Source organism: Scomber scombrus, chromosome 5 (genome assembly GCF_963691925.1).
Source record: "Scomber scombrus chromosome 5, fScoSco1.1, whole genome shotgun sequence".
Lineage (NCBI taxonomy): Eukaryota > Metazoa > Chordata > Actinopteri > Scombriformes > Scombridae > Scomber > Scomber scombrus.
In genome coordinates, this window is record NC_084974.1 from 31,109,827 (window position 1) to 31,131,919 (window position 22,093).

The 22,093-nt window shown below is 40.8% G+C and overlaps 2 protein-coding genes across 2 annotated transcripts in view; one reads left to right on the forward strand and one right to left on the reverse strand.

The window, feature by feature from the left end:
• Positions 1 to 22,093, reverse strand: part of LOC133979986 (calpain-5-like) — a 130,892-nt gene that overhangs the window by 3,132 nt on the left and 105,667 nt on the right. Inside the window, exons 4-9 of the mRNA XM_062418543.1 lie at positions 6,682 to 6,890; positions 5,620 to 5,812; positions 5,336 to 5,529; positions 1,785 to 1,862; positions 736 to 931; positions 429 to 551 (exon numbers count right to left, since the gene is read on the reverse strand). Coding sequence (XP_062274527.1) covers positions 429 to 551; positions 736 to 931; positions 1,785 to 1,862; positions 5,336 to 5,529; positions 5,620 to 5,812; positions 6,682 to 6,890 — 993 coding nt within the window. The remainder of the gene's footprint in view (positions 1 to 428; positions 552 to 735; positions 932 to 1,784; positions 1,863 to 5,335; positions 5,530 to 5,619; positions 5,813 to 6,681; positions 6,891 to 22,093) is intronic.
• ompa (olfactory marker protein a) lies at positions 10,148 to 12,086 on the forward strand. Its single transcript, XM_062419614.1, has 2 exons — positions 10,148 to 10,201; positions 11,655 to 12,086. The coding sequence occupies exon 2, from the start codon at positions 11,655 to 11,657 to the stop codon at positions 12,084 to 12,086; it is 432 nt and encodes a 143-aa protein (XP_062275598.1). The 5' UTR covers positions 10,148 to 10,201.

The following is a 22,093-nucleotide window of genomic DNA, read 5'->3' on the forward strand; positions in this document are numbered from 1 at the left end:
TCTGTTTCTTTCCTGTAAAGCATGTTGTGACTCATGTCTGTGAAAAGCGCTTTATAAATAAATGTTCTTCTTCTCATCCAGTTTCCAAGCAGTTGTGCTGTTGTTTTATTTCCTCTGTTAGAGTGTGTGCTGATGTGTATCTGTATTTCATTGTTCAAGTATTGTGACACTTTGATAAATTCCAATCATTGTTTCATTGACATGGTGATAAATTATTATATGGTGTTGTATACACTCAGTCGCCTGTTTATTAGATACAGCCTGCACCTTCATTTAATGTTCAGTCTATACTAACATCTGGAGTATTGTGTAGTCTGTGAATGTCTTGAAAACACACACACACACACACACACACACACACACACACACACACACACACACACACACACACACACACACACACACACACACACACACACTAAACTGACCCTGTGTATGTCGAAGCCAATGGCCAGGTTTTCTCCTCGTCCCTCTCTCAGCGTGGCTCTGCGGTCTTTCTGCTGCAAACAGATCAGAACCTCGTCCTCCGGCTTCTTCACGTCAAACACATACTGCAAACACAGAAGTGAGACACACACACACACACACACACACACACACACACACACACACACACACACACACACACACACACACACACACACACACACACACACACACACACACACACACTGTTATTGTTACCCTGCCTTACACCAAATCTGCACATTATGAATAAATGAGAGAAAACAACACCTGTGGGTTCTGCAGGAAGGTCTGCTTGTTGTTGGTGCAGCCTCCGGCTCGGTTGAGAAGCGGGTCGTCGTGACGACTCCAGGAGCCCCGCACCACAGCCTCCTCCCAGGTCTTATGGAAGCTCAGGTAGGAGGTGTTGATGAGACGACACAGGATGAGGTCTGTGAAGTTGGCGACGAAGTCATCAAACGTCATCCTGCAGAAAGAGAGAAGAGAGGAGAAGAAAGTTGGATTACTCATAATTAGACTAATCTACTGTATGATCAGAGATAATTATAATAACATCAGTATTATTTTAAGAAAAGAGGTCGTCAGGGTCAGTTAACCATCGTGTCGTTCTCCCGGGTCAAATTGACCCCGTCTGTTTTAACTGTTCCTTCTTTCCTTCCTTCCTCCATCCTCCTTTCTTCCATCCTTCTGTCCTTCCTTCCTTCCTTCTTTCCTCCCTCCCTCCTTCTCTCTTTCTTTCCTCCCCCTACCTCCCTCCCTTCCTTCTTTCCTCTGTCCTTCTTTCCTTCCTTCCTCTTTTCCTTTCACCCTCCCTCCCTCCCTCAGTCATCCCTCCCTCCCTCCCTCCCTCAGTCCTCCCTCCCTCCTACCTTCCTTCCTTCCTTCTTTCCTCCATCCTTCCTTCCTTCCTTTCCTCCCTGCTTTCTTCCTCCCTCCTTTCCTTCCTTCTTCCTCCCTTCCTTCCTTCTTCCTCCCTTCCATCCTTCCTTCCCTCCCTCCTACCTTCCTTCCTTCCTTCTTTCCTCCATCCTTCCATCCTTCCTTTCCTCCCTCCCTCCTTTCCTTCCTTCTTCCTCCCTTCCATCCTTCCTCCCTCCTTTCCTTCCTTCCTTCTTCCTCCCTTCCATCCTTCCTTCTTCCCTCCTTGACTCGAGGACAACAGGAGGGTTAAATCAGCAATTAAAAAAAAACAAATTATCAATAGATGAAGATTGTGAAAGTGTAACAGACCTCTGAGAATTACTTTAGGTCTGTGAATGAAAGTCCCATGCAGGTGCAGGCTTTCCGCCACCAGGGGGCAGCGCTGCACTCCAACTCACCAGAACTCTCCGTCGTCCTGCACGGTGACGCCAATCTTCTCCCTCTCACTCTGACTGACCTTCTGCCACTCCTCAGAGCTGCAAACAGGTGGGAAAACGAGTCAGTCACCTCCAGCTACACCTCAGTGAAACCATCATGAAGAGGTTTCTAAAGAATTATGTAACCTGACAACAAGGGTGTAACTTTGGTTTGTGGAGGGGACACAAAAGAATAAGGGGTCTGGGTAGGTCCTCTGCCAGAAAAATGTTTTCCATTTGAAAAATTGTGTTTCTCAGGAACCCGAGAGCAAAAGAAATAGAATAAATAACTAATCATAGCTAAGAAACATATAAGAATAATTTAAAAAGACAATAAAGCAGCAGCAGTGTAACCCTTACATCATGTTCAGGGTCAAATTTGACACATTTTGACATTTTAGAGAAGTAAAAACACCCTAAATACTGACATGTAACAACACCTACAAAACCAATACCAATGATAGATGCAGGAATTCATATAACGTTGTTTCCCAAACCCCAAAGTAGTGACTGAAGACACATAAAATACGGATAACATACATATGAAGACCTAGACAGAGACAACCTTTAACAAGAGGGAAGGGGACAAAAATAGGACTGAGAGAAAAAAACCCAAAAAACCCCCAAAAAAGGGAGGAGAGGGGATACAAAGAGAGAAAAAAGGGAGAAGTTGTACAAATGTATTGGATGCTATGAGAGGAACATCCTACTTTAGGTTGATATAGACATATGCATGGTGATGGAGCGAAGGTTGTGTTCTTTAAGGTGTGTGTATGTAGAGTGTGTGTGTGTGTGTGTGTGTGTGTGTGTGTGTGTGTGTGTGTGTGTGTGTGTGTGTGTGTGTGTGTGTGTGTGTGTGTGTGTGTGTGTGTGTGTGTGTGAGATGTGGGGGGAGAGGAGGGGTGATAGTATCATAGCATAATTATTAAAACCATTTAGCCTTGAATTTGACGACTTCTCCTTATGTGACCCAGAAGGGTGTAACTTTGAGAAGTGAATCCCATTTGCTGTATTTCTACATACATTTAGGGACTATGTTGATACAAAATCCAGGAAATAATCAAATTGGTCATAATGATAATATCCTGCCAGAAAGTATAGTACTAAAATATGTATACGACAAAGTTGTCTTACATTCTGTAGTTTCTAATAAAGGAGCCGATAGCCAGAACTTTAGAGAGAATCATTTCATTTTCTGTTTCTGTTTTATATAATTCGCATTTCATACAACTATGTGCTTATCTCTGTCTCACCGTCTTTGTCATGAGGCACCTCCATCTCCTCTGTCCTCTGATATAAGATAAGATAAGATATGATGCTTTTATTGTCACTGTACTTCAAAAAAATACAGAGGAATTGCTCGTGATGGGCTTTAGCTATTCCACTGTATTGTATCCATGTGGTGGTATTTTGACATAGTACTGCATACAAATTCGGCAACACACACAATCAATCACGACCCTTTATAAAAACTATATAACAAAGCAAAACAAAGGTAAAATTATGAAAGCAATCGAGTTATGATCATATTGAGCCATTGCTGTATGCATTAGACCAGCAGCCAGAGAGTTTGCTTATTGTTGAGCGACTGATCCTTTGTTTTTATTCCACTTCTTACTGTTATAACAGCGTGTTAGTCATATGTAGACAACTTTAGACCATGCAGGAATAGATGAAAAAAACTGTGAAATCTGCCTTTGTGTCTTAAAAATCTGAAATTGTGTTTTAAAGAGACTTTGGCCTCACTGAGATAATCCAGATTTAGGTATAGTTGTTTTTTATGGGCCTGGTCTAAAGTAGTCTACATATAATTAAAGAAATCTGCCTTTAATGCATTTTCCCCAAATAGGTAAAAGCTTTGGTGTTTTGTCACAAATGAAATAAAAGGTTATGTGCAAGCGTGTGTCAGAAAACAGTACGGCTCTGCCTCATGACTAACGCTATTATAACAGTAAGAAGTAAAAACAACAGAGGATCAGTTGCTCAACAATAAGCAAAACAAAGAATGACAGCAGCTATAAAAACTGAATGACAGCAGCTAAAAATACTGAAAGACAACAGCTAAAGACACTGAATCAATAGCAGTCATAAATACTGACTGACAGCAGCTAACAAAACTAAATCAAAGCAGCTTTTAATGATTAATTAGAATGAGCTGTTTGTAAAGTACGTGACATTCCTGGATATGGGCGCGCACATCCACAGAAACAGGCTGTGTGTGTGCTCCGCCTAGAGATGACACTGTGCGGTTAAGAAATAATAATTAATGTATTTGGGTCATAAATCCCTTCAGTTAAATGAGGAACAACAGCGACATCATACCATCATACCATCATACCATCATACCATCATACCATCATACCATCATACCATCATACCATCATGCCATCATACCATCATACCACTATCATTGCCCAGAACATCAATCACCTCTTTGTCCACATCAGACCACATGATAATAATGTTTATATTTGATAGTGATCTAAAGTTCAACAAACAGCTCCAGCTTCCACCAAAATCAGGTATTTTCTCTGATCCTCTGACCTAGAAAGCGTCTAATATTATCCAGACTGGACTACAGTAACTCGCCAGGTATCCCTTCATCTAGTTCCCATCTACAACTGATCCAAAACTCTGCTGCCACAGGATAACATTCAATATTCTTCTAATTGTTTATAACTCCCTCCATGGTCTCATTACATTTATCTCAGATGTTCTCCCCTCAGATCCCCCCCACCTTAGTATGATGGCAGCTCACGGAGAAAAAAGATCGGGGGTCTTTTCTGTCTTTTGTGGATCGGCCCCTCGGCTCCGTTAGACAGTCTGAGTCTGTTGATTCTTTTAAGATTTCTTATATTTGGTCCACTCCATTAACATGATAACACGAGGGGGGCTAAATATTAGGAACACCATTCAATATAATTCACCTCAGTACACCACCACTTAGTATACGAGCTCAGTAAGAAACATAAAGTAAAATGATCACTTTTATGACAATGTTAACAAAAACTGAAAATGTATAAACTTCATAAAAGCAGAATTTAAAGCAGAGCTGTTGTATTGGATTGACTCACTTTTATTCTCTCAAATATAACAAACTTGCCAAAAGGAGTGTGTGTGTGTGTGTGTGTGTGTGTGTGTGTGTGTGTGCGTGCGTGCGTGCGTGCGTGCGTGCGTGTGTGTGTGTGTGTGTGTAAAAAGACAACAAAAGCCTAAAATAAAACACTGAAATCACATCCATTTTGAGTTGTAAACATCAGCTTAAAAGGTGAGGAGAAGCATTTTATGAACATGAACATACTCTGGCTTTTAACTGTAACTTCATCTGTTTTACTTGTTATCTGATTTCTTTGGACTTCAAATTCGTGCTTCAACTTTGTTCTATTTTGCTCCTTTTATATCTGTATGTGGGTAAACATTCCTGCCATTGTGAAGCACTTACGTGCAAAGTATGTTTGCTTTTTAAAGTATTATAAGTAAAACAAACAAAAACGTTGGTTCGTATTCATCTCTGAACACATCTCTGTACATACCTGTCACTCCAGGGCCCGTTCCACTCCTTCTGTCCCCACGGGTTTCTCATGCGGATCATGGTGAGCTTGTCCGACCTGAAGTATGCGAGCAGGCCGTGGCCCAGCCTCACCCTACGGACGTCCGTCACAGCGTAGGCGTGACCCTTCACCAGCCCGCAGTCCAGCCTGGCCTCCATGTCTGCTGCGCTGGTAGCCTGGAACCACACGGCCATTAATCACTGCTGCATCCGTGTGTGTGTGTGTGTGTGTGTGTGTGTGTGTGTGTGTGTGTGTCCTCTGCTCACCCGGATGGAGCAGCTGATCAGACCCCCCCTGGTGTGGGTTTTCAGGACTCTCTCGAACAGCTCGTTGCGTTTTTCTTCTTCCTCTTTGATCCCGTTCTCCATCAGGTCCATCGGCTCCGAAACACCACCGGTGAAATCCACCAGAGCATCGGCCGTGTTGCCTCCATCCAACGCCTCGTAGCATCCGTACAGCCTGGAAACACACACACACACACACACACACACACACACACACACACACACACATTAACATCTGCATACCCTCAAATTGAACAAAACAGTCCTTACAAGAACAAACAATAAATGTAAGAAACAGACTCAACATCAGTTTTACACCATTAAATAATAAAATCGATGTACATTAAACACATCAGTCATTAATATGGAAAATCCTATAATTTTGTATTTTACACATTTAATAAAAAAGTGTCGGTACAAATTCAAGCATTCAATTTAAATTCTGTGTGAAATCTCTTGTTAAATATTATTTTCTGTTTTATACTACAATAAATATTAGTATTATCACATCAGTGGTAATTTATCACCACTGATGTGATAAATTAATTGCTTAATAAGGACTTGATTTTAAAGGAAGGAAAAAAGGAAGAAAGGAAGAAAGGAAGAAAGGAAGGTAGGAAGAAAGAAGGGAAGGAAAGAAGGAAAGAAGGAAAGATGGAAGAAAGGAAGGACGGAAGGAAAGAAGGAAGAACAAAAAGAGGGAAAGAAGGAAGGAAGGAAGGAAAGAAAGAGGGAAGAAAGAAAAGAGGGAAGGAAGGAAGAAAGGAAGGACGGAAGGAAGGAAGAAGGGAAGGAAGGAAGAAATGATAGAAGAAAGGAAAGACGGAAGGAGGGAAGGAAGGAAGAAAGAAAAGAGCGAAGGAAGGAAGGAAGGAAGGAAAGAAGGAAGGAAAGAGTGAAGAAAGAAAAGAGTGAAGGAAGGAAGGAATGAAGGCAGGAAGGAAGAAAGGAAAGTGGGCCGGATTGGACGCCTCGGCGGGCCGGTTCTGGCCCACGTGCCTCATGTTTGACCCCCCTGATTTAAAAGCTGTTGTTTAGTCTTACTTGGCGTAGGCTTTCTCCACCAGCGCGCTCCAGAACTCGTTGCTGTCGTTGGAGTGACAGTAAACCAGTTCTCCGTTGGCTGTGGGCAGCCGGTCATCGATCACCACGTCGACCCATTCACCAAACCGCCAGAACCGGAAGTGGAACATCCCGGTGTACGACTCCGGTTTCTCTTTATCCCATTCCTGCTCCTTCCAGTCAGGAATCACCTGCAGGGAAAGAAAAAAAGATCTCATGAGCAAAAAAGTGAGCTGCCATTCATTTCATTTCAACTCCCAAATCTCTTCTTCTGTTCTTACACTTTAATATTGTGAGTTCACACAGTATGGAAACATGCAGCACTATGAGAACCTGGATGGTTTGAGTGTGGAGCTATGAACACTTCTCATCCTCAATGGTCGCCATCTTTAACATTATACAGGTTGTTCTATGGTTGCTATAGATACAGGTTGTTCTATGGTTGCTATAGATACAGGTTGTTCTATGGTTGCTATAGATACAGGTTGTTCTATGGTTGCTATAGATACAGGTTGTGCTTTAGTGTATAAACGAAGAATAACACAAATCACTGCTGACATCAGAGATCCTGCTGGAGACATTTCTGAAGTTGAGTTTCATTTTTTCATCTTGTAGACGAACAGAATGAGTCTCTAACATGTTTTTAATAAAAGTTTAAACAAATGAAGTGTGAATGAGGTCTGTAGACCTAGGCTGTAAAACATCACATTTAGGCTCAATGAGGAAATAAAATCCATGTTTTACGTTGCCATGGCTTCAAAGAGGAAGGAAAAACAAAGAAATGATGTTTTAAAATAGCTTTTTCCTGGTGTGACCTACAAAGGGTTGATATCTTTAGACGTGAGCAGTCAGAAAACTATTGTTCTCCGTCCTCTATGAATGCTGCTATCTCAACATTGAAGCCTCTTGATGCAGCGTATCATTCAGATTTCATCACTGTGCTCTTTATCTGTAAGGAGGAAACAGCGCTGCGTGATGTTTATCTACAAAGCCTCGCTGCATGTTTTACCTGTCATCAGTTTAATCTCATTTACTACTTGTAACTTGCACACTTGATTTTAAACAATCCCGATGTAATCCCCTGCTCTTCAGGTCTATTCCCCCTCAGAAGTGGAATGACCTGCAGCGTGTTCTTGAACTAGATAGTCTTATTTCTTTAGTTTCAAATGCCTATTGTTCAATGTTCTGCGGTCTGAATTTAATAAAGATCATATTGTGTATGTTCATTCATGTGTTCTGTAATTTTGAGTGTCATTGGAAAAGAGAGCTTGCCATCAATTGACCTTGCCTCAATAAACAAATGACTCAATCAATCTAAGCTGACAGCCTGCAAACCCAAAAACCTGCTAAGTCACAGTGAGGGATTACTTTTTCAAACAGGACGTTGTAACTACAGTGAACATCGCCGCATTATATAAATATAAATTATACATGTGTGTTTTACACTAAGCTCAAACTATACTGTTTTCACACTTAAACCAAGTTTATTGGGTTTATTTAACAGTCTCTGACACAGCAAATAATAAAACAACATAAGCTCAACCATTAAACTTTCACGCCTCCTTTTCCGCATTTCTTAGTTAGATCAAAGATCCTCTTTGTTGTAACTTTTTAACAGATCACATAAAAAATTCCCCCAGTACAAAACAAGGAAATAAATTAACCACACAAACTCTATTGGCTTCTCTTTTGTTAGTTATCTCAAAAAGTTCTGCATGTATTATTTTGATTTCCTGTATTACATTTGTTTTTTTCTTTTCTTCAGGCTGGTAAATTAACTGTGAAATTAAACAACAGCTGATTTAAAGAAATCAATTATAAAGTGGGACAATGTGTCATCATCGTTTTAACAAAGTGAATCATCGTATATTTATAGTATAAACAGACTTATGGCCACATTTATAAACAGATAACACACATATTATAATTAGATATGTGACACTTATTTCTTATCATATGGAAACATGTGAAGCTTTACCAGTGAGTTGATTGATTGTATCAATAAAAGTGTGTAATATACAGGTTTATAAAGCCTTTACACACACTCACAAATTGTTCATATTATTTTCTGTAACATTGTGAAACATTTCTAATGGTAACTTTTCTTGGAATAAGCTTTACCTGCACTCTATGTTATTATATGTAGTAATGTTGTGTGTATTTTATTGTGTGCCATAAAAACAACAACAACAACTAAAGAACTAAATTATCAATTTGTGATGAATTTGGTGATGTGGTCTAATAGTAACCTGTAACATTAAAACAATAAACAGATAGAAAGAACTGCTGCACACTAAAAACAAAAAGAAGACAAATCAACAGGTATGAGTCTCTACAGATATTTGAAATAAAAGTAAAAACAATAAATTAGAAGCCAGATGTTCCAGATGCTTTAAAACCGACTTAAACCAGATTATTTCATTAGTTCCATAAAGTTGAACGTTGAGGTTGTTTCCCCTCAATTAACCTTCAGCATCTATAATTAACACGATGAGCGACAACGTTTTTTAACAAGGGAACGTTATCCTCCTGCATCCTGCGCTCAGATCCCTGCTGACGACACATTAACACCGACACACACACACACACACACACACACACACACACACACACACACACACACACACACACACACACACACACGCACATCACAATCCTCAGTGAGACGACCGATATATAAATAAATAACTGATCCGTTAAACCAAGACCAGTCGAGCTCCCAGAAGCCCTCAGGAAACTCCCAGAGTTCCCTCTCGGACGTCATCAGCGCCTCCCGTTGCCTAGCACCCTCACACATCACCCACCTCCTTGACACCTTAAACAAAAAAAAGCCTAGAGAGTAGTTTCCAGACATGTCTAAACCGTTTCTTATTAATCCAAGTTCAATTATTCTACTGTGACACATTTTTTTCATATTAAACAATGCATAAAAACATTGTTTCCAGGCTTATTTGGTGCAGAAATGTCACTTATCAGGGTTTTAAAGGATTAAAATAAACTAAAATAAACAGGGTTCAACATGAGAGAGAGAGGACAGCTAATTATTCTGACTGACACTGTTTTTTCACATTGATCTGCCAGTGTGTCTCTCATTTTATGTGTCAATGTGTCCTAACTAAACTAGCCTGTGGGCATGGAGGTGGAGGGGAGGGGGGGAGGGGGGGGGTAATAGTGAGAAACCACTAGAGTGGGATGGATGGAAATAGTTGGGAAGGGGAGGGGAGAGATAGAGACAGCATGCAAGCCTATGGGAAAAAGAGAAAGAGAGGGAGGGAAAGAGAGAGAGAGAGGTTGCAAAATCAGAACCTCTACCAGAGCTCCATCTATCTATCCATCTATCTATCCTCTATCTCAGCTTTCATCCACACAGGCAGACCTCTCCTCTCTTTTTTTTTTACCCAGGATTACAACCTCCGAGTCGGACATGGACCAGGCTAACCAGGCCGAATCTGCCTCTGATGTGACGGTGCTGCCGTTTAAACGAGACACGGCGCTGACGGAGGTGAGCCTCACTCCCAACTGACAACTTCCACTATATGTTTAAATATATACACAGATTAAAGCCTTAATTAGGTGTTGTTGTTTAGGTTTTTGCACATTGGAGGGTTTTTTTCTGGAGTTGTCAATGAAACATTAAACATTAATATTTTCAAGAAACTATAACAGCAGCTCTGCTATAAATTCTACTTTTATGAGGTTTTATACATTTTCAGTTTTTCTTAACATTGTCAGGAAGGTGATAATTCGACTTTATGTTTATTATTGAGCTCATAACGGGTGATGGTGATGTATTAGGGTTCATTATATTGACTGGTGTTCCTACTATTTTGTCTACTCCATTAACATACATGAGGAGGGCAAACACCAGTATCGTAATTCTCATCAGTACGCCACCACTTAGTACGACTTCAGTATTAAACACAAAGTAGAATTATCACCTTTATGACAATGTTAACAAACACTGAAACTGTATAAACTTCATAAAAGTAGAATTGTATTGGATTGAATTAGATTGCACAGGTTTACCTAATGAAGTGGCCAATGATTATATATATTTATATTTATTCACTGAGAGTCTGAAGTGTAAAATTGACTTTAATTGGAGTTGAATGCTTTCTAACATCAGTTATCTACTGAATTTAACTCTGTAGTTTTTATTTTTTCCTTCGTGTTAAGTCTTTGTGTTTATTTGATGCTTGGATTCTTCACAGTGAGACACACGAGTTAAAATACTGATTATTAGTCTGAGTTTCTTCCTGTCTGCTGTCATTGGCGGTGATGTAACCGACCGCAGAGGTCGACTGACCCAACGTAAACCTGCATTTCACATCGCGCTGAGAGACGAGCTGCAACGATCAATCGATTACAAAAATAAACATTCATCGGAAACTATTTTGATAATCAATTATTCGTTTAAGTCATTCTTCTCTGTTTTTTGAAGGGGGGGGTTGGACTGTTGGTTGGACACGTTTTCTCAATTTTCTGATATTTTAGAGACAAAAGTTGTGCTTGTGGTTTATTTAATAGGGACAAATACAATATACATAGAGATAAGGAGGTAAACTGAGTTCTGTATACTGAACACAGAATAAAAAGAAAACTGTACAATGTTCAAAGCTGAAGTTTCAAATATTTTAAATCCTTTTTTGTTTAGGCTGATTTGGCGGTGGATTAGCGTGAAACCATGAGCAGAAAGGTGCTGCATGTATGTTCTCATTATTCCTCCTAACTAGTGATGATACAATAACTCTGACAGATGTTTTCCAGCTGTAACATTGGATTCATGGTTTGGGAATCATTACAATGTAAAGGTTCCAGTAACCAGTAGCAGCTTCAAAGCCTTCAATCCTCTTCTTCATGGTGTGCTTGCTCCTCCTTCTCCACCCCTTCTAAAAACCTCTTCTTCCTTTATCTCCCTCCTTGTGTGTCTTCTTCTTCTTCTTCTTCCTCTGCAGATGATGCGTCTTCGCGTGTCGTCTCTGCAGCGGTCGGGACAGAAGCGGCAGGACGGCGAGCGTCTGCTTCTTCCCCACGAGGCCGTTTATCGGCTGGACTTCCACATCCAGGAGCTGAACTTCACCCGCTGGTACTTCTCCCTCACCGGCCACGGTCGCGTCACCATCACCGGCATTTCCCAGCACTGGACGCCCGACCTCACCCACCTGATGACCCGCCAGCTCCTGGAGCCCATCGGGACGTTTTGGCGCAATGCCGACGACCCCGAGGATTCGCAGCTCAAATGTCTGGAGGCGGACATGCAGGAGTTCGGGGAAAGGATCGCCGAGCTGGCCAAAGTCAGGAAGGTCATGTACTTCCTGTTTGCCTTCAAGGAAGGAGCCGAGGCGGCAAATCTCAGCTGCTCGGTGGAGTTCACGCCAGAGAAATGACTGTTAGCATTTAAGCCGCAGTAGAGCCGAATATAAAAACTTAACGTCTCCTCTTCAAGCAAACAAAGAAATGCATTAAATATTAAAAATCCCTCAAACGTTAATCTGTAATTGTACAGTAATGAAATTGTAGTTCCACCTCAAAGATCAAAGTTTCAATCCAAAAGCCAAGTAAAGATTTTAACAAAACACTTACAAGCTTTAAATAAAGTATTTTTCACTAAACAAAGCACAAAAAAACATAAAACCTGTAATATGATGAGCGATGAAGTACATTTCCTGGCACTACTTAAGATAAATCATCAATGTAAAAATATTGAATGTGCATACAGAAACATAAATGTTTTCTTTAGACTCCAAAATGTTGAAATCAATAAATGAATTTTTATAACTCAGATACTTTTGATTAGAAAAGTTAGGAGAAGATTCCTCCTGTAAATAATAAAACATCTTTACTGACCGGCTGAATATTGTGATGATATTGCGACATGGTGTTTTGTGTTTTTAAACTCTTTCATTGTTCATTGTGTTCTGCAGATAAATGTAAAACAAGCATGAGTGATTGAATGGAATATCAAATATTCACATTGCATGACTGTCAGCCCGACACAGAGCACAGATCAATTGTGTGACGTCTATTAAACATCGACTGAAAGCTGAGTTTGGTGAACTGCCAGCATCCGTTTGTTCTCATTGGTGCCGATTGTGACTGACAGGAAGAGGAAGAGGAGGAGGAGGAAGAGGAGGAGGAAGAGGAGTAGGAGGAGTCAAGTAAACTCAGGTTTATGAATAAAGGCTTGATTTGCCTCAACAGGGCCCCAATCAGGTGTTGGCATGTTTGAGCTTTGTGATGCTCTCTTCATTCACTCTCTTGCTCATTCGACCACAGCTGCTTTCTCTGTCTTTTTTCTCGTCGACAGCAAAGTCCCACCGATATATCGATCAGCTGATATAAATATATATCGGTATCTTTGTATATGTGACCCAATACACACTGATATAAAAAAAAAAAGAGAGATAAAGCTTTACAGGCAGCATTTCATATATTATTTTTTAATTCAAGTATAATATGTACATTAGGGCTGTCAAACCATTATCTTTTTAAAAATCGTGATTAATCGCATTTTTTTTAATCAGAGGTGGCAAAAGTCCTCCTATTCTGTACTTAAGTAGAAGTAAAGATACTTGTATAGAAAAAGACTCCGGTAAAAGTAGAAGTACTGATTCAACTCTTTTACTCAAGTAAAAGTAAGAAAGTAAAGGCTCTGAAATGTAATTAAATACAAAAGTGAGAAATAAAAATGAATATTTTACCATCAATGATGCACAATGGGCCTTAGTTTAACGATCTATAGCACATGGCATGATGAGCCTTTAGGGCGTTTCCAACTCCATGTTTTCTATTTTAATGGCAGAAAAATGGTCAAACAAGTTACTTTTGATAAAGTGGCAGCGGAGCGTCTTTCATCCAGAATCAGACCCATTCTCCACAAAAACACCAACAACTCACTCTGTGCTGCATCTCCTTCTGTCAATTCACTGTGTCCTCAGTGGCACTCTCCAAGGTGCTGAAACCCCCCCAACACACATACAGAGTAGTGGAAGGCTGATTCTCATTGAATCTCTTATTTAATTAATTCATTCTGATAAATATTATTATGACATATCTTTTAATATTTTAATGTATTAGGCTTCTTTTATTTCTATTGTTTGTTTCTATTGTTTGCATGTTTGTTTGCCGCTGCCTGTCCCTGTGTGTGTGTGACAGGCAGAGTGTACACTCATTGTGCACACGCCTGTTAAAATGTGATGATACGCCCTTAAAATAACAGTGAAATATGCGTCAGTGACTTCACGAAAATAGCAACTGAACCATCAACAATGCACCTGACCGCACCTCATTTTGAAATCTACACTTCTCATGGGTACACATGCATTTGCTATTTAGACAACGTGGGCGCGCAGGGTGAGAAAATGACAACTGCGTCAGTCTGAAACTAACAAAGACGCGTCGCGGCCACCGTCCGCCTGATGCAAGATAAGGCTGAATAGCTCTTTTGATAACACGGCAAGATGAAGCAAGATCTCGGCACACAAAATAGAATAGTTTTCCTCTTTTGTTAACAACCTACACCATCACTGGACACAATCTAGTTTTACTGTAAGCCACATTTCAGACAGAATATAAATATTAGGGATGTCAGCGTTAACGTGTTAATCACAATGCAATGTATGATTATTAAACTGTGGTAAGGCAGACCCACATAACAAAATATATTCTAAAAATACAAAGTTTACTTAAGTATAAGATCTGAATACCTCCATCACTGCGTGTCATTGTTAACATTCCAGTCCTCCAGATGAGCAACAAATAGAATAGTTTTATTGTTCTTTTATCGCTACCTATTCTTCTTCTTCTATTTTCTATCTAACCCTTTTGTTCTCCATGCAGGAAACCAGAAACAGTCATTCATTTACAGACGGGACTGGCGCCAACTCATACATTTCAGTTGTTTCAGTTTTGAGTTGATAACATTGTAGTATTTCTTGAAACTCTACTGAAACATTTTATTGTTAGAAGAACTTCACACCCACTTAAAACACATTCTGTATGTTAAGCTGACCATGACTCCTGATCTCATGGTGGATTTCAGGTGCTACTCACAACTATGCATTTCCTCTGAATTCTTTCTTGGCATTTGTTGTTTTGTTAAACCTAATTGAACTGTTGAGTTTATTCTATTTAAGTGTTCACTATTTGCTGTAGTCTACCATTATTACATTATTACAACTGCTAAGACATAAAGTGACTAGTTTACTTCTTCACGTAACAGCGGTTTGTTGGGAATGAAAGAAAAGCTGGATAGGTATTATAATGCCCATTACAATGGAAACACCCATGTCAGAAAATTACTGTGGAGGAAATCTAAAAATCCCTCTCTCTATATATATATATTACTAAAGAGAAAATTAATTATCCTGATAATTGATTAATTTATTGCATTTGACAATTTCACACTTTGTCATACATGTGTCAAACAGACCAGTCAGTCAGAGTTAGAAACCAGACATCAGGCATCAGTACTGTGAGCACAGGGACACCCAAGGGTTGCGTGCTGAGCCCTCTTCTGTACACCCGCTTCACCTATGACTGTCCAACACAAGCATTATAAAGTTTGTGGACGACACCACCTGTCATAGGACTGATCACTGCTGGAGAGGAGGCAGCATATATATAGAGGAGAGGTGGCAGGACTGGTGGCCTGGTGCCAGAAAAATAATCTCTCCTTAAATACAGACAAGACAAAAGAGATTGAGTTCCTCCGCAACCACATCATCGAGGACCTCACCCTGTTTCGCTACACTGTATTTCTTGAGAAGGCTGAGGAAATCCTCAGTAACTTGTGATGCAACAGATGCATTGTTCGAGAGTGTCATCACCAGCTCCATCACAGTGTGGTACGGAAACTGCACAGGTGAGGACAGGAAGGGTGATAAACACTGCCCAGTCCATCTATGGAACAGCCTTCCCATCACTACAGGGCATTTACACCATCAGGGTCATCAGGAAGGCCCATAATATCATTAAGGACAAAACACACACAGACAACACAGTCTCTTTACACTCCTGCCGTCAGGAAAACGCTGTCAAATCAAAGACTCACAAACAGTTTCTATCCACAGGCTGCAGGCTCCTGAACAATACAACACACTAAATACTGCACTCCCCACTCCAGCATCACCACTGACACTATCTGTTGGCACAAAACACAAAGTCACTTTACAAATTAACTCGGGTTTTTGGCACTTCACTTGTCTATTTAATTATTATTTTTTCTTCTAACTTAATTTTATTGTTCTTAGTTTAACTTTAATATATATTATTGTTGTGTTTATTGAGTGTAAGGAGAGCAGCAAAGTAAGAATTTCATTGCATTTTTTCCGTCTTGAACCTCCGTATTTTGACAATAAACTTCATGAATCTAATCTGAATTTATTTGGCATTTTGACTGTTGGTTGAACAAAATAAGACGTCACAGGTGTTTTTCACTTTCTGACATTTTATAGACCAAGCGATTAATCGATAAAATACTCACTAGATTAATCAATAGTTAAAAATAAATAATATTTGCAGCTCTAGTTATTACATTCGCATTAAGATTCACACTATTTGATGACTCTCAGGGGCACAGTAGTAGAGAGTTGTCTGCATTCTTTATTTAATTTCACACATTCTTTGAGTCTGTTTCTGAGGTTTCTTCACGTTAAAATTGAGTTTTTTCTTGCCACTGTCACTAAGTGCTGCTCATGTGTGAATGTTGGGTCTCTTTAAAATTAAACCTGAAGAGTTCGGTTTAGACCTGCTCTATGTGTAAAGTGCCTTGAGATGACTCTGTTGTGATTTGGCGCTATACAAATTAAGATTGATGATGATGATTCTCACGTGTACGGTCATCTGTCCTTTTTTTGGCTTAGACATAATTGAATAGTTGCCTCTGCCCACTATTATAAACTGACAATTGTTTAGATTTGCCTGCACAATAGACAAGGCAGGTTAGTGTTTTTAACACTCAACACAAAGGAGATTTTGACGCATGAATGACAGTTCGCACTGCTTCAGTTAAACCTGTTCTTGGCATTGAGTCACCTGTCTTAAGATTGTTTTCATTACCCATACCACCAATACATAACCAATTACATACTGTGTGTGTTAAGCGTGTCGCTATCTCTCACAAAAATGAATTTGGCCCAAACCCATTCTTTGAAATCACACAACTTAATGAGCTGTACAGTCCAAAGCCCAAAGGTGGCTCACTAAAAAAGGGACCATCTAAGAAATTTGAGAACCACTTTTCACACTGAACACTTCTCTAACTTCATCTCTCAACCTCACTTTGACTATAAAAACATTGGTTTTAGAATTTATGTAGAAAAATAAAGAGACCGGACCGGCCGGATTTGTCCACTCACATACAGTACAACGCACCCCACCCTGTGGCAACGTCATCCATGATGTCAGAGAAGTCTGGCTTGTTTTTGGACTCTTCTCTCCTACTTCGTTTAAATAGCGGCACAGAGTGGACAGGTGTCACATATTTGCCTGTAAGCTTTTTAAAGATATCAGAGGAAATAGCTCACCTGTCAGGCACAGCTGAGAATAAAACTACACAAGATCTTCATTAACGGATCTACAGATATTTTTGTTTATTATCAAATTTCACCCATCAAACTGAAGATCTACAGGTAAGCTGAAGCAATATATTACATTATTCTCTATTCTTAAATGACTTCTGGAAGAATGCCATATAGTATACATGTAATCAATGTAATATACCTTTCTTCAAAAATTGCATTTAGGTTTATTATTTATTTTTTGGAAATAGCTGAAGTTAAAGTTAAAATATTACATAATCAAGTATATTGTTAGTAATTAATAATAATTAAGAGAGTTTTATATGGGCAGAAATATGTGTCACTAGACATTGAATTTGAATCATGTTTATTTGAATTGGTATTGAAATATACATCATTTGAATAGAAAAATTCAATGATGTATAAAAGTTTAAAAGTTGTTTTCAATTTTTAAAATATTATATAATTAAGTTTATTGTAAGTAATAAGTAATTATTAAGAGTGTTTCGTATGGGCAGAAATATGTGTCACCAGAAACTGAATTTTTAATGCAATTATTCAAGTTGAGAATTCTACTTCACTTTCTAGAGAAACATATTTCTACACACTGTTTCGGTCATACTAGGTATATTTAAGTATGTTTGAGTGAAATGTATGACGATGAATATAATTTCATCCAAATTATAATTTGCTTTTATTAACCGTTATAACCGTTAACATTCTTTAAAATCACAGTAAGCTAAATTACATATTAGACTTGTACTTGGTGTGAGGGGGGAATTGCATTTTTAAATATTAATTTAAATATCGATTGGCATTTAATTATAATACAGTATTTTTTTTACATTGATGATATATCAATTATTCATAATTTTATGAAAGGTTTTGACTTTCCAGTGGTATACCATGTAACTGCAAGCATTAAATAAAGCTTTTCTTTACTAACATTTAAGTTCTCCTTTACTACTCCTTTGGGTATTATGTTTATAAAAATATTTCACCTGTAACCATTTTACGACCAGCCAATTAACTGACTCATTATATTATTGTATTCAATGGAAGGATCTTCCCCTTTCTGCTCCCGCCATGGACAGCAGACTGGTCCTCACTGTCCTTTTTATGACGCTATCCTGGATGTTTGTGAGCACAGCACCAACAAGAACCACTGCATCAGCAGCAACCACCACTGAAGCAGAAGCAACAAACACTGCAGTAGCCATAACAACAACTGAAGCAGCAGAAACAACCACTATAGCAGCAGCAACTACCGCTGCAGCAGCAGAAACAACCACTTCAGTAGCATCAACAACAACTACAGCAGCAGCAGCAGAAACAACCACTTCAGTAGCATCAACAACAACTAGAGCAGCAGCAGCAACAACCACTGCTGTAGCAACAACAACTGAAGCAGCTGAAACAACCACTATGGCAGCAGCAATAACCACTGCAGCAGCAGAAACAACCACTGGAGTAGCAACAACAACTGAAGCAGCAGAAACAACCACTACAGTTGCAGCAACAACTACCGCAGTAGCAACAACAACTGAAGCAGCAGAAACAACCACTACAGCAGCAGAAACAAGCACTGCAGTAGCAACAACAACTGAGGCAGCAGAAGCAACCACTGCAGCAGCAGCAACTACCACTACAGCACCACAAACCACTGAAGCAGCAGAAACAATCACTACGGCAGCAGCAACAACCACTGCAGCAGCAGAAACAACCACTGGAGAAGCAACAACAACTGAAGCAGCAGAAACAACCACTGGAGTAGCAACAACAACTGAAGCAGCAGAAACAACCACTACAGTTGCAGCAACAACTACCGCAGTAGCAACAACAACTGAAGCAGCAGAAACAACCACTACAGCAGCAGAAACAAGCACTGCAGTAGCAACAACAACTGAGGCAGCAGAAGCAACCACTGCAGCAGCAGCAACTACCACTACAGCACCACAAACCACTGAAGCAGCAGAAACAATCACTACGGCAGCAGCAACAACCACTGCAGCAGCAGAAACAACCACTGGAGAAGCAACAACAACTGAAGCAGCAGAAACAACCACTGCAGCACCAGCAACTACCACTGCAGCAGCAGAAACAACCACTGCAGCAGCAGCAACTACCACTGCATCAGCAGAAACAACCACTGAAACAGCAGCAACAACCACTACAGCAGCAGAAACAACCACTTCAGTAGCATCAACAACAACTAGAGCAGCAGCAGCAACAACCACTGCTGTAGCAACAACAACTGAAGCAGCTGAAACAACCACTATGGCAGCAGCAATAACCACTGCAGCAGCAGAAACAACAACTGGAGTAGCAACAACAACTGAAGCAGCAGAAACAACCACTACAGTTGCAGCAACAACTACCGCAGTAGCAACAACAACTGAAGCAGCAGAAACAACCACTACAGCAGCAGAAACAAGCACTGCAGTAGCAACAACAACTGAGGCAGCAGAAGCAACCACTGCAGCAGCAGCAACTACCACTACAGCACCACAAACCACTGAAGCAGCAGAAACAATCACTACGGCAGCAGCAACAACCACTGCAGCAGCAGAAACAACCACTGGAGAAGCAACAACAACTGAAGCAGCAGAAACAACCACTGCAGCACCAGCAACTACCACTGCAGCAGCAGAAACAACCACTGCAGCAGCAGCAACTACCACTGCATCAGCAGAAACAACCACTGAAACAGCAGCAACAACCACTACAGCAGCAGAATCAACCACTGCAGTAGCTAAAAAAACTGAAGCAGCAGAAAAAACCACTACAGTAGCACCAACCACTGAAACAGCAGCAACAACCACTGTATCAGCAGAAACAAACACTGGAGTAGCAACAACAACTGAAGCAGCAGAGACAACCACTGCAGCAGAAACAACCACTACAGCAGCAAAAACAACTAAAGCAGAAGAAACTACCACTGCAGCAGCAGAAACAACCACTATAGAAGCAGCAACTACCACTGCAGCAGCAGCAACTACCACTGTAGCAGCAGAAACAACCACTGAAACAGCAGCAACAACATCTACAGAAGCAGCAACTACCACTGCCGCAGCAGAAACAACCACTGTATCAGCACAAACAACAACTACAGCAGCACCAACCACTGAAATAGCAGCACCACCAACTGAAACAGCAGCAACAACCACTGAGGTAGCAGCTACTACCACTGCAGCAGCAGAAAAAAACACTGAAGCAGCAGCAACAACCACTACAGCAGCACCAACCACTGAAACAGCAGCAACAACCACTGAAGCAGCAGAAACAACCACTGCAGCAGCAGCAACAACCACTGCAGTAGCAACAACAACTGAAGGAGCAGAAACAACCACTGCAGCAGCAGAAACAACCACTGCAGTAGCAACAACAACTGAAGCAGAAGAAACAACCACCGCAGCAGCAGAAAAAAACACTGCAGTAGCAACAACAACCGCAGCAGAAGCAGAAACAACCACTACAGCAACAGCAACAACCACTACAGCAGCAGCAACAACTACCGAAGTAGCAACAACAACTGAAGCAGCAGAAACAACAACTGCAGCAGCAGAAACAACCACTGCAGTAGCAACAACATCTGAAGCAGCAGCAACTACCACTGCAGCAGCAGAAACAACCACTGAAGCAGCAGCAACAACCACTACAGCAGCAGCAACAACTACTGCAGTAGCAACAACAACTGAAGCATCAGAAACAACCACTACAGCAGCAGAAACAACCATTGCAGTAGCAACAACGACTGAGGCAGCAGAAACAACCACTACAGCAGCAGCAACTACCACTACAGCACCACCAACCACTGAAATAGCAGCAACAACCACTGCGGTGGCAACAACAACTGAAGCAGCAGAAACAACCACTACGGCAGCAGCAACAACCACTGCAGCAGCAGAAACAACCACTGCAGCAGCAGCAACAACCACTGCAGCAGCAGAAAAAAACACTGAAACTGCAGCATCAACCACTGAAGCCGGAGCAACAACCACTGTATCAGCAGAAACAACCACTAAAGCAGGACCAACAACTGAAACAGTAGCACCAACCACTGAAACAGCTGAAACAACAACTGAAGCATCAGCAGCAACCACTGCAGTAGCAGCAACAACAACTGAAGCAGCAGAAACAACCACTGCAGCAGAAGCGACTACCACTGCAGCAGCAAAAACAACCACTGAAGCAGCAGCAACAACCACTACAGCAGCAGCAACAACTACCGCAGTAGCAAAAACAACTGAAGCAGCAGAAACAACCACTGCAGGAGCAGAAACAACCACTGCAATAGCAACAACAACTGAAGCAGCAGCAACTACCACTGCAGCAGCAGAAACAACCACTGAAGCAGCAGCAACAACCACTACAGCAACAGCAACAACTACTGCATTAGCAACAACAACTGAAGAAGCACAAACAACCACTACAGCAGCAGAAACAACCACTGCAGTAGCAAAAACAACTGAAACAGCAGAAACAACCACTACAGTAGCAGCTACTACCACTGCAGCAGCAGAAACAACCACTATAGAAGCAGCAACTACCACTGCCGCAGCAGAAACAACCACTGCAGCAGCAGCAACTACCACTGTAGCAGCAGAAACAACCACTGAAACAGCAGCAACAACCACTACAGAAGCAGCAACTACCACTGCCGCAGCAGAAACAACCACTGTATCATCACAAACAACAACTACAGCAGCACCAACCACTGAAATAGCAGCACCACCCACTGAAACAGCAGCAACAACCACTGAGGTAGCAGCTACTACCACTGCAGCAGCAGAAACAACCACTGAAGCAGCAGCAACAACCACTACAGCAGCACCAACCACTGAAACAGCAGCAACAACCACTGAAGCAGCAGA

What these genes read in the sequence shown, in the direction of transcription:
- ompa (XM_062419614.1), top strand. Translation starts at nt 11,655, where the DNA reads ATGATGCGTCTTCGCGTGTCGTCTCTGCAGCGGTCGGGACAGAAGCGG.